Raw genomic sequence first — 12,852 nt, 5'->3', positions numbered from 1 at the left:
CCTTCCCTCATTCTGTAGACATGTTTTTAGTGTGAAAAGTCATGACTGAACTAATAATGAGTCTATGCACTTCATGGTACCCACATTTCTCTTCTCGTCCGTCTAAAATCTGCTCTGCATTCTGAGGACGCCCCCGTGTGGCTAATGAGACGTTGCACAGGTGCTCTGGGGTTGCCCGAAGTTTGTGTGCGTGTGATCCGTAAGCACAGAGATCGAAGGAGTACAAATCTGTGCTCGTGCATCTGTATCTGTCTGTCTCTTCATTATGTGTGTGTGTGTGTGTGTGTGTGTGTGTGTGTGTGTGTGTGTGTGTGTGTGTGTGTGTGTGTGTGTGTGTGTGTGTGTGTGTGAGTGTGTGTGTGTGTCAGAGAGACATATACAAACAACTTGTTGCTTTTAATAGCACTGCCCTCCTGTAGGTGATGTAGGATCATTAACAACTTTATTACCCAACCTGTATTATAGCTTATTAAAAAATATCTGCAATAAGATACTGATATTTCTATTCTTACAGACAGAAATGTCCATAAAATCCCTGTCAAGGAAGAGCAGGAGGCAGTGTTTATCTCTACTCATCTAGAGACCATGTGTCAGTAGTCACAGTTTTAGTTACACACTATGATTTTGTACACACTGGTCATGCAGGGTCACTGTCTGCAAAACTGCAGCTAGATTCATTTCCACATTATTTCCTATCGTGCCCCTGTTGGACGTTTACAAGAGACGCAGGTGAGCAGAAGCAGTTTTTGGTGACCGCTGCCCTCGTGTGTGGAGGCCCGGAACAAACATCCAATAAGTTAAAGTAGCGAATCTCTCCTGATTTTATTCCAACACTGGAAATGTGTCTGCTTCAACGGGCGCAAGGACAGAGACAAAAGGAAGAGACAGTACAGGTGCAGGAACCAAGATGACAGAAGCAGGGACAAAGACAAAGGGGGAGGAGTCAAGAGGGGACCAGGCGGGGCATTAATCCTCATGACAACCACACGTATACCTGCCTAAGAGGACAATATACGAGTGTTAAGAATATTCCCGTACAGATGGGTGGATGTCTCCACCACCACAGCAGGCCTCCTACACCTCAGCAGGAAATGCAATGAGAGTGTTCGCCAACTGAAGGGAAGGAAGTGAAGAGTTAGGGGTGTGAAATATAAGAACCTCATGAATATAAATGAAAACACCTTGTTTGTGTGTGTGTGTGTGTGTGTGTGTGTGTGTGTGTGTGTGTGTGTGTGTGTTCGTGTGCGCGTGGGTCTTACATAAGGACATTTGTAAGTGAGCTGCAAACTTCTTCACAGAGAGGTGGGTCTCTCTCGATGACAAAGCTTAGGGTTGAATTAAAGTCAATTAAAATGAAAACCATCTAATAACAAAGACATAATAAAGATGACCAACTGGGGCCGGCCAGCTGATTAACATGCTGTATATGTGGATTGCATCTGGGTTAGGGTTAGGCTTAGTAACACTGGGTTAGGGTTAGACTTACTTACACTGGGTTAAGGTTAGGCTTAGTAACACTGAGTTAGGGTTAGACTTAGTAACACTGGGTTAGGGTTGGGCTTAGTAACACTGGTTTAGGCTTAGTAACACTGGGTTAGGGTTAGACTTACACTAGGTTAGGGTTACACTTACCTACACTGGGTTAGGGTTAGACTTACTTACATTGGGTTAGGGTTAGACTTAGTTACACTATGTTAGGGTTAGACTTAGTTACACTGGGTTAGCTTTAGACTTACTTAGCCAGGGTTAGCGTTTGATTTAGTTACACTGGGCATGAGAGTTAAAATGGTCCAGAGAGCCATTGCATTTGGAATTGGCATGAGGACTCTGACAGACTTTACAGCTGCTTCATCTCTCTGCACCCCCCTGCCGCTTCTCTCTCCATCTTCTCCTCTCTCTCTCTCACTCCCTCTACCCCACACTCTCTCTCTCTCTGTCCCTCTCCCTCCCTCTCTCTCACTCTCTCTCTCTCTATCTGAGCAGAAGTGTTCAGCCCCCAGTAAAGACAGGACAGGCACAACTGTCTCTCTCTGTCCTTTACCCTCTCCCAAACGTACCCTGCACACACAGCACTCTCGGAGCAATTACCCACCCATCACTGGGGAGCCGCAAGGTTTCCTGAGGTCAAATGAAGGAAACCGCTTCCATAAAATACATCTGACATTTGGCACCTCTCCCTGGTTCTGACTGGAGAGGTTGTACTGCAGTATTTGCTATGAAACATCCACACATTTCCACACCACATAACACACCAGACTCAGTTCTGAAGTGCGTTCCCTGCTACTACGTTTTTAAGATTTTTAGAAGCTCTCAGTGACCTGCATCTGCCTAAAGAAACGTCCACTCTGATGTCTCCGATAATTACCAGACACCGCAGCTGTTGGTGGGGCAGGTCAGAACATCACAGCCAAACTGAGGAGAAGAAAGTGCCATTCAGCCATTTTGACTGAAGATTTGCTGTGGAACATTTCACTTTCTTGATTTTTTCATCATCAGCTAAGGGAAGCATCAGCTGTCAGAACAAACTTGGAAAGATATGGCACCAGAGTCGATTGGGACGTACAAAGGTTGCAGAGTCCTCAGGAACGTCTGAGACAGGGCGCTCAGTCAGCATTGAGTAAGACAGTAAACATTACAGTAGAAACACAGTCTATCAGACAGAGGCAGTAAACATTACAGCAGAAACACAGTCTATCAGACAGAGGCAATACACCTTACAGCAGAAACACAGTCTATTAGACAGAGGCAGTAAACATTACAGTAGAAACACAGTCGATTAGACAGAGGCAGTAAACATTATAGTAGAAACACAGTCTATCAGACAGAGGCTATAAACCTTACAGCAGAAACACAGTCTATCAGACAGAGGCAGTAAACATTACAGTAGAAACACAGTCGATTAGACAGAGGCAGTAAACATTACAGTAGAAACACAGTCTATCAGACAGAGGCTATAAACCTTACAGCAGAAACACAGTCTATCAGACAGAGGCAATACACCTTATAGTAGAAACACAGTCTATCAGACAGAAGCAGTAAACATCTTACAGTAGAAACACAGTCTATCAGACAGAGTCAGCATAATAGCACCAGCCAGGCCAAAGAACCAGTATTAAAAAAAAATTACAATTGCAACAAATAGCTAGTTTTTTTTTTTGATATTCTAAAAATCATTCATTGGTTGTAACCATAAGAGCAGATTTCAACCAAAAATATTAAACTTATCTACCATGTGCGCTTGAAATAAGGTGGTATGAAAAATTTGTCAAATATGCTGATAAAGGCTACAAGCTTTTTGACCCCAATTCTTACAGAAAAGTGCAGTCATACTCTCGTTTTCTAGATCTACAGGGCACAAAATTCAAATGGACGACAGAGTCTGATGCTGTACTCCCAGTGAAGATCCGTGCACGCGACATTAAGGAGCCCCATTCTAAATTGACCTGCATGTAAAAACCACTTTTCAAGAACTCTGCGCAGGTGCAGATTCACAGCATAGACATGTGATTACCCAAGCATTTTCTTATTGCGAATGACAGTGAATGAGTAGTAATTACAATAGCTCTAAAAAAAATTCTTGGAGAAGAGATACCTGTACCAGTACCAGCACCAGGCCTACCAGTAAGTGTTTTACATGCGCTTGTGTTCAATAGACAAACTTCACAGCTGTATCCATTTTCAGCTCATTTCACAGAAGAACGTATTTAATGTTGCACTGTAAGAAGACGACAACAGAAACGCGCGCGCGCGCACGCACGCACACACACACACACACACACACACACACACACACACACACACACACAAACACAGTGTGACGTCCGACATGCTTCAAATTAAGAAACTGACGTGCTACCAGCTGATTAAACTATAATGCAATGAAACCGTTTTTCAGTTTCTAAAGATTTCCATTGCATAGTGACCCTTGTATATCAGTGTGGATCTTCTTGTCCCAAAGTTATTAAAACTGCATAACATTTTAAGTACAACATAATAAACATCCGAACATCCCATCACAAAAAGGTCGGTTTCGGGGTTCATAACACGAATGACAACTGGATCACACGGTTGAAATTACGCGCCAGGTCATTCCTTATTTATACGTATTATTAGCAGTAGTCGTGAAGCAAATACCAGGTGTTGTTTAAATATATAAATAATAATAAATAATATTAAAAAGTGATATTAACTTTTCCCCTTTGGTTAGTAGTATACTTATAAAATATCTCCCGTGAATCGGTCTGCTTACCTATGAGGTTTGCTGGTATTCCCTGGACAGCCGGGTTTCCCTCGTGGGTTCTGCAGATGCGTAAACGTTCTCAGCGAGATATTCTTCAACAAACTGTCCTCCGAAACGTCCTCCAGCTTCAACTGTGGAAGAAAGTGACCGAATGCCATCTTTCAGTCACTCGTGCCCAGCCAATATCGTCGTGTTTCCCCCTCACCCGACGGAACCCGCAAACGGGAGGACGTGGAGATGCTGGCCTTGATAGGTCCTATCAAACCCCCCGCTCATGATATTTGGGTCCTTCTGGTTGTCCCGAGGCCGCAACCGATGCGATGGAGCCGTTATAGTCCAGTTCCCTCCTGAGTTGACGTCTTTAAAAAGGCGGTCACACGCTCTTGGGATCACCAGGATCACATACCGCGGAGGACAGGGACGCGCCCGCCTGCGCTCCTGTTTTACATCTCAGGATTCTGTTTTATTGCTTTCTTTATTATCCGAGTTGTCTTGTCAACACTCCTGAATGCAGAGTGGAAAGTACTTAACAGGCTCTTCAGTTAGCTTGGATTTTACTAGGAGACACTCATTAACTCGGTCGCTGGCCTACATTTTATGCCCCGTGGCCAAGTTCTCGTTTCTGATATGAAATTTATTAAAGGTGATCCGAAGCGTAGACCTCTTCTAATGCATTTGGACTTTAGGAATCTTATGACTTAACCGTTAATATCTTTCACTGTATGTTTTTGCCGTGGGATAGATAGATAAGCATCTAATGTGACGTTGAGTCGTATATAATGTACTGTGAGAAAATCTAAGGTAGGTAGATAGTCTAAGATAGGTAGTTAGTCTAAGGTAGGTAGATAGTCTTAAGATAGGTAGTTAGTCTAAGGTAGGTAGTTAGTCTAAGGTAGGTAGATAGTCTAAGATAGGTAGTTAGTCTAAGGTAGGTAGATAGTCTTAAGATAGGTAGTTAGTCTAAGGTAGGTAGGTAGTCTAAGGTAGGTAGATAGTTTAAGATAGGTAGTTAGTCTAAGGTAGGTAGATAGTCTAAGATAGGTAGTTAGTCTAAGGTAGCTAGATAGTCTAAGATAGGTAGTCAGCAAAGGCAAAACTTATATAGGTTTACTCTACATGCCATTGATTAAAACAGCATTGGAAACGAGCTCGTAGTTTGAAGAAGAAAAACACTCCAGACAACTGTCCATTGTTATTCATTCTTATTTGCGTACTGCATGTTTATTTAGTCTTTCAAACTTATTTTATTGATGTTTTTATCTGTCAGTTTTTCTGCGACTTCCCGTAGGTTTTACAATAGTATAAGGTATTTATACTTAGTGTGTCGGCCGAGTGGGGTCAGTGTTCGTGTAGGAGAACGAGGAGAGGGGTTGGAAATAGTATTCTATTAACCTTTAAACGTGACTTCGGTTGTACCGAAATTAGTATGCTCTTCAGACAGAAATGTGATTGAGAAATGGGTCAGCACTCACCATGCCTTGCTAAACAATTCTCGAGCTCTATGGAAGAGCAGTTGAGATATAGCTCAACATACAACAACTGGGGAAAACGCTTAGGCATTTCCTTGTTAATGTGTCAGGGGAGGTTAAAATGTATTGCCTGTGTGAGTAAATTATTTTAATAACACACAGATTTAAAAAATCCTGACCTATGAAGGAGACCTGTGGCTTGAGGAGAAATGTTTCTTAGAAGTGACCCCTCAGTGATGACCTTTGACCTTTGATGATCGATGGAAAACCCAAAAAGAGTGAATGGATTTCCAAGTTTAGAGCCCAACCCTAGATATAAAACTATAGTATAGTACTTGTCTGGGAATTACTGCCCATGAATTTTTAAAACCATTAACCATGCTAGTCAGCAGTTACAAAATTGTAACTTTTCAATTTCAACTTTTTCAATTTGTCACTTTCATTTTTTTGACAAAAAAGAGACAGCAAGCTTAAAATTGTTATTCATCTTCTTATCTTCATTTCATCTTATTATTAGTAGTAGTAGTATTAATAGTAGTTCTGTAGTATTCTTTGTTTTAAGATGTTTTATGAAATTTCGACTTAAGCCATTTTATGTTATTAAGCATTATTATGAACACAAGGGGGCGCCATTCAATAATAGTTAAAACAGTAGATCTGCCTACATCATACGACGCAGAAATATGGAATCACCACAATGAGAGGATGTTACATCAGCGTTTTTACTTAAACCAGTTCTTGTTTAATAGCTCAAAATATTATCGAAACCTCAAAGCAACGTTAAATGAAAATGCAGTAGGAAACAAATGGAAAGTGAATAGGTGATGACAGGAGTGTTTGTACCAGAATCACAAAAGAAAATCCAGAATGAACACCTAACCAGAAGAGAAATCCAGAATGAACACCTAACAAGAAGAGAAATCCAGAATGAACATCTAAACTGATTTGGTTGGAATCACTGGTCATGAAGATGCTGTTGGAGCTTTTGTCTGATGCTCTACTAATGACGCACATAAAGATGAATGCCTGATCAACATAATCAGACTTTTCCACTCATTTATGATACGGGAAGGGGGGACTTTGAAATCTTGGGACACTTTTCTCATCCCCTCAGTAGAATCTAGGTTTGCTGGTCATGATCATTGTCCGGATTATAATCTGCGTTGAAGCTATTGTTTAGGAAATGCATATCAGCTCAGCGGTGTGACCAGCGAAGGTCAAGATCTCTCTCCGATCTAAACATTATAGTGGACATTTGAAGAACCTGTGCATTCCCAGGCTCCTGCTCACAAAGCTGTCAGCAGCTCCTTGAGAAGGCTGGACCCAGCTCAGTGTAGGATATCACTGTTCATTAGTAGAGTCCATACCTTCAAGAATTCAGCCGTAATGGCCTGAAAAGGAGCAGTAAAGTCACAACTGTGTTTTTGTTGATTCCATCACTTTCCCCTCAGTATTGAGTGATTCCATATTTTTTTGCTCTACGTCATCTGGAAAATATATTAATTAAAATAATAAAATTTGTTTGAGATATATTTCAAGGAGCCAGAATGGTCAGCTAATAAACTAAAAAGCTGGGTAAAAGTCTGGCATTTACTGTAGATGAGGGCTGTAAAAGCATTCATTTGACCCCCAAAACTGACTTCAGTTCAGTCTCTGAATATACATCAATATAGCCTAATTACCTCCTGTTATTCATGCAGCAGTCTCTCCAACTTTGTTCTGCACCACCTGGCTGTTGTCCAATAGCAGTATATTGTCCTTCACATCATAACAATCAATTTCCTTTTATGATACCATACAGGTTTGGTTGTTTGCTGTGTGGTGCGACTTGAATAAAATAATTTCCTGGATGCAATGTTGCAGTAAAATGAGACCAATTTGAAGGAATGCACTTGCAGAAAGGTAGAAAGATAGCAATGTGTTGCGTGGGGAAAGTCATTTGACGAGAGAGTGTGAGGCAGCCACGAGCGTGTTTGCCACATGAGTTCACTAATGGTTTTAACAGTGCTGACATAATAACCGTGTCAAATTATAGAAACCAAATGTTCACAGTAGTTTTGTGTTATGCTTATGTTTTGCATGCCTCGTTTCAAATAGTTTGTGATGTCATTTAGGGGTCAAAGGTCTCGGGTTCATCCATCCGCCGCCCTTGCATGGCACCATTTTGCTTTCTATCGTAATGAGATATGGCGAATCAAATGCTGCACGAGGCCAGGTAACATGTTGTTGAATATTTTATTTGCAAATGATGTAGTAATATCTCAGAATCCGTAAAAATATACATTTTTTTTACTTGTAAGGGGCGTATTTACAAAACAGATCTGCTTTGAGGGAAGAAAATGCACTGATGTTGAGAAACAACGAAACATCCTCAGTGATGGCTGCGGCAGAAGAAAAAGACGTTGTGTATTCCCCTTTGGTTTCTGTGTTCGAGAAGACAGCCATCTTCTCAGTAGTCTATCCAAATGGCCTGTGGCATAGGCAGAAACGGTCCAAATCTTCAGTCTCAGAAACACAAGAGCTCAAGTCCAAAAATCAGTGGAAAATACAGCATGGGAAAGCATAACGAACACCAGGCTACAGTAAACACACACACAAACCCAACCGAACCAGAATAAAATAAGAGGCAACTGTCGAAGTTCAATGACCCCTCTGCGCGGCACCTGTACAGGTTTAGTGGCCAAACGCAGGCAGAAATACCAAAGCAAACTGATGGATGCAGTGACTGAAGTTGTTCTTATCTGTTGCCTTTAACCCAGTTCTACTCAGTTCTATCACCTTTAGCCCAGTTCTATCACCTTTAGCCCAGTTCAATCACCCGTAGCCATGGGCGCAGATGGAAATTCTGAAGTGAGGGGGACCAAGCTGTACAATATATACGTTTATGCTTGTAGATGCTAGATTTCGGATGGGGTCAATATAAATCTGGAGGGGACGTCCCCCCCGTCCCCAGTGCCATCTGCGCCCCTGCCTGTAGCCCAGTTCTATCACCTTAAGCCCAATCCATTAGCCCAGATCTACCCAGTCATACCACCTTTAGCCCCGGTCTACACAGTTCTATCACCTTTAACCCAGCTGTCCTGGCCCACCACACGGTTCACATTTTTGCTCCATCACAATTCCCAGTTTTACCAAGTATTGAGTGTTTTTAATGGCTCGGGTTTGGGTGCACTGGGAGTAGGGCTTGGGCAAAAACGTGGACCATCTGCTGGGTCCCATGGATTGGGTTGAGAAGAACTGCTCTGTCATGCCCTCATTGGCTGGATATTGATCTTACATGGCCAATTAGAAGCCACTTATGTCTTATACACGAGTGCCATACCTCACGATCTCCATTCTGCAAATCAATCTCCCCCGTGCCTTCCTGTTTTCTGAAGATGGCATTTGGATATAACATATTTGTCTTTTTCAATCCCCTCCGTTGCTGTTGTGTGCCAGCTTCAAAGAGGGTTGTGGGGATTTAAAACCACTTTAAGCTGTCTTACTGAGTTGCGATGGCAGCCTCTGAAGACGCCCCTGAGTCAGAGACCTGGGCGGCTCGGTGTCGCCCCGGCAGGGTGGTTTATAAACAGGCTGAATGGCCTCCCGAGACCCACAGAGCCAGAGCCAAAGTGAGAGCCAATCAGCTGGAAGACTAGCAGGATTTCATTCAGTCCTATTCTCCCGGTTTGGTGCTAAAACAGACACAGTGCATGCATATGTTCACACGTACACATGCACACACACACACACACACACACACACACACACACACACACACACACACACACACACACACACACACACACACACACACACACACACACACACACAGAGTAGAGTGGTAGGGTAGTTTTACAGGGTTAGACCCACACAGCCTGCGTTTCCCTGCTAGCTCAACCCCGTCCCATGTCCTCCACCTTGCTGACAGCACATCCATCACTTACTGATTCCATTCCACTCAGTAACACCACCCTGCAAGTACTTGGATTGGAGTAGACTGAGTGTGTGTGTGGATGTGTATGCGTGTGGGGAAAATAGAGAGACATAAGGACTGACAGATATGTATTGTGTGAGACAGAATGAGAGAGAGGACAGAATGAGCGTGTTGCTTTGTGTGTGCTTGTGTGTGTGTGTGTGTGTTGTTCAATTATGGAGAAAGGTATCAGAAGCAGTTAAATCAAGTTGAGAGCAGGAAGGTGCTGTTTTACACACACCATGACAAGTGCAGCCATACTGGAATGATAAATGGGGGGAGAGGGCTTGCACTCTGAACACACACACACACACACACACACACACACACACACACACACTGGAGGATGAAAGGTTGAGTGATACCAAAAAAAAAAACCCAAAACAAAACAACAAACCCAAATCTCAACCATGGACTTCGATCGGCAGAGGACACTATACGCCCTGTCCATCTGGGTTTACATTTCTGTAGATAAACGATCGATAGGGGTTATATTATATTACAGGAACTGAGAGAGCTGTGGCTATTTAAGATGGGAGACTAATTCATCTCCCAGCTCCCAAAATACACCAAACTCTTAATACTCGTTAAAAATGCTTTAGTGTTCATCTACAGTATTGATGGCCGTTTATCATAGCCATCATCCAATGACTTAAAGGATACTGTGTGCGTATATCTATCTGTATGTACAATATAAAACAGCACTAAAGACTACAACATGTACTGTACATGGTGGGTGTGGCTGGGGGTGGGGCTGCCTCGTTGTGGAGGAACGGCGAACTGTCCTGCTAGTCCATCATTTGGTGCACTGTTGAGAAAGAAATTAGTCTCAAGGGAAGACGAGATGGGGGGGCAGCAAGGCACACACAACGGGCTGCTCGTCTGTTCTGGGTCTGGCCCGGTGCACCATGTCGGATGTGGTGGGGGGGACTCCTAGGCAGAGGTAATCATGGGCTGTGAGGCAGCGTTGCGCGGTCAAACAGAGCGGTGGTTGACACAAGGAGGCAGCCTTCGTACTACAGCGCCACCCTAAGGGGACCTAGAGGAGGAACGTGGTGCACGCTGGTGCATGCCTGATGTACACACACACACACACACACACACACGACTCAGACACACATGCTCACACACATCCACTTTAGATAAGTTCTTGTCAATGCAATCTCTTATCCACATCAGTTATTTGCACCTCAAACATAATCAGAGTGCCTCTGGGCATTCTTATGCAAACATAAAAACAATGGCTAAAAACATTCATAGTTTTCCACTCAGGTTTTGGTTTGAGTAATACCGTAAATATTGTAAATAAAGCAAAGTGACCCAAACGATCATGAGGTCAGGGCGGCTGTGAGCAGTACCACAGTCAATGGTCAACCAGAGAGATCCGCCCCCACAAAGCCCCCTGCCAAATACTTCCATGTCGCATATGTGTACAGACGTGAAACAGGTAAATATATGTAACGCTGAAGAGCAGTTGTCACACAGTGTTGTATATGATTGCAGAATTGCAGCCAAGCGTGGGCGCTCGCTGGGTGGACAGCCAGTCCCGCATATCCCGAGTCTCCTCACGCTCATTAATATGCGCACTCCACCCGTCTCTGTGTGCTGGGTGGTATTAGCAGTCACAGGAAATCCCTCTCAGATCGATCGGTCTCCTCAGTTAATGGATCGCCGTTTTGAATTTCCAGTGGGGCCACGGTGCATGGGCACCCTGGGGGCACTGTGGGAGGAGCTCTGTTGAGGAGATGTGAAGAGGCAGGATTTGATTGGCTGGGAGTGGCTGTATATCATCACCAAGATTGGTGAGTCTTGGTCAGGAGGTGGGCAGAAGACCATGTAGGTGGGGTGTGCTGTTTGTATGGTTACCATCCTGTCATTTCTATGCTGTCATATCTTGGTATTTCATAAATTGAGTTTTGTTTTTGTTTTTGTTTCATTTCTGTTTTAGACTCCTCACTTCTGATGGATAAGTACAGTTCCACTTTCTGGAAATCTTTCCATCTTGTGTCTCGTCATACTTCCAATGGCTACAAAGTCAGAATACACAGAGGCAGATAAAAACTGAAGAAAAAGACAGCGCTGGAGTTGGAGAGACGAAGAGTGAAGAAGGGAGTGATCGTGAGGGAGTGAATATGAGGAAGGGGGTGATCGTGAGGGAGTGATTGTGAGGAAGGGAGTAATCTTGAGGGAGTGATCGTGAGAGTTGAGGAATGCATGGGGAATGTGATGCTCTCCTTAAGATCTTTTATTTTGCTCTCTCGTTTTCTTTGTTTTATTCAGTAGGGGGCAAGCACTTTGTATTTTCCCTTTTAAGTATGCATTCATTCAAACGTTTTAGTTTTTACATGATTCATTCTGTTCACTTGTATATCTTTGTTCTGCTTGTGTTTTTCTTTTCCTCTTTTTTTCATGGTAGTTGCATGAGATCATTTATCCGCGATGATGAAGGAGCTTCTCCATCAGGAGGCGCTGTTGGGTCTGGATGTCTAGTGCCTCCATGACCGGACCTACACAGTCTGGAAGGCCTTGCTCTGAGGTGGCACGAGGCCCCCCAGAGGCACGGTCAGACCCATCGCCGGGTTAGGCGGCCTGAACTTCGGGGTGGCGGGAGGCTCCGGGGTCTTGGATTCCACCTGCGTGTAGCCCGGGGACGACTGCGTGAAGTCCGGCGGTTGCCCGTTCTCCCTGAGGGTGGCGACGGGTGGGGGCCTGGGGCGGTGGCCGCGGGGGGCGCTGTTGTGCACCATGGACTGGGTGGAGGAAGCCCCTGAGCGGGAGCTGCCCGAGCGAGAGGACGAGAGGGAGTTGGGCTTCACTAGCTTGGCCTTGGGTGCCTCCGCATCCTCCCTGTAAAAACAAACAAGCAGGTTAAAGTTGCATGCTGGGACATTTTCACGATGCTCAATGTGAAGTAATAGGGACAACCCGCCCTTCAGTAAACAGAGCCAAACACATTTTTGCTAAGCGCCACTAGGTCACATCTTCGTATTCATAGTTGTTTTCATATTTGTACGTCGATGCAAGTGCATATCTAAAGTGTAGCAGTGCTTGTGATTGAGTTCTTACTGATTGTTTCTCTTGATTACCTTATATGAACAAATGAATGCCTGCTGTTATAGAAAAGAACATTTAGTTTTTCATTTTCTATTTAATGCAAAAGGTTAATTAACTTCTGCAGCTAGCCCAAT

At 43.8% G+C, this 12,852-nt stretch overlaps 1 protein-coding gene across 1 annotated transcript in view; it reads right to left on the bottom strand.

Moving 5' to 3' along the window:
• Nucleotides 1–7,930: 7,930 nt before the first annotated feature.
• The window catches only part of clmpb (CXADR like membrane protein b), a 24,181-nt gene continuing 19,259 nt past the window's right edge, over nt 7,931–12,852 (bottom strand). Inside the window, exon 7 of the mRNA XM_076994631.1 lies at nt 7,931–12,511. Within this exon, the coding sequence (XP_076850746.1) occupies nt 12,172–12,511 (340 nt within the window). The 3' untranslated portion in view covers nt 7,931–12,171. The remainder of the gene's footprint in view (nt 12,512–12,852) is intronic.

The sequence above is a fragment of the Brachyhypopomus gauderio genome, chromosome 2, assembly GCF_052324685.1.
Source record: "Brachyhypopomus gauderio isolate BG-103 chromosome 2, BGAUD_0.2, whole genome shotgun sequence".
In the NCBI taxonomy this organism is placed as follows: Eukaryota; Metazoa; Chordata; class Actinopteri; order Gymnotiformes; family Hypopomidae; genus Brachyhypopomus; species Brachyhypopomus gauderio.
Note: the sequence above shows the minus strand (reverse complement) of the source record. Positions and strands in the feature narration are given on the sequence as shown.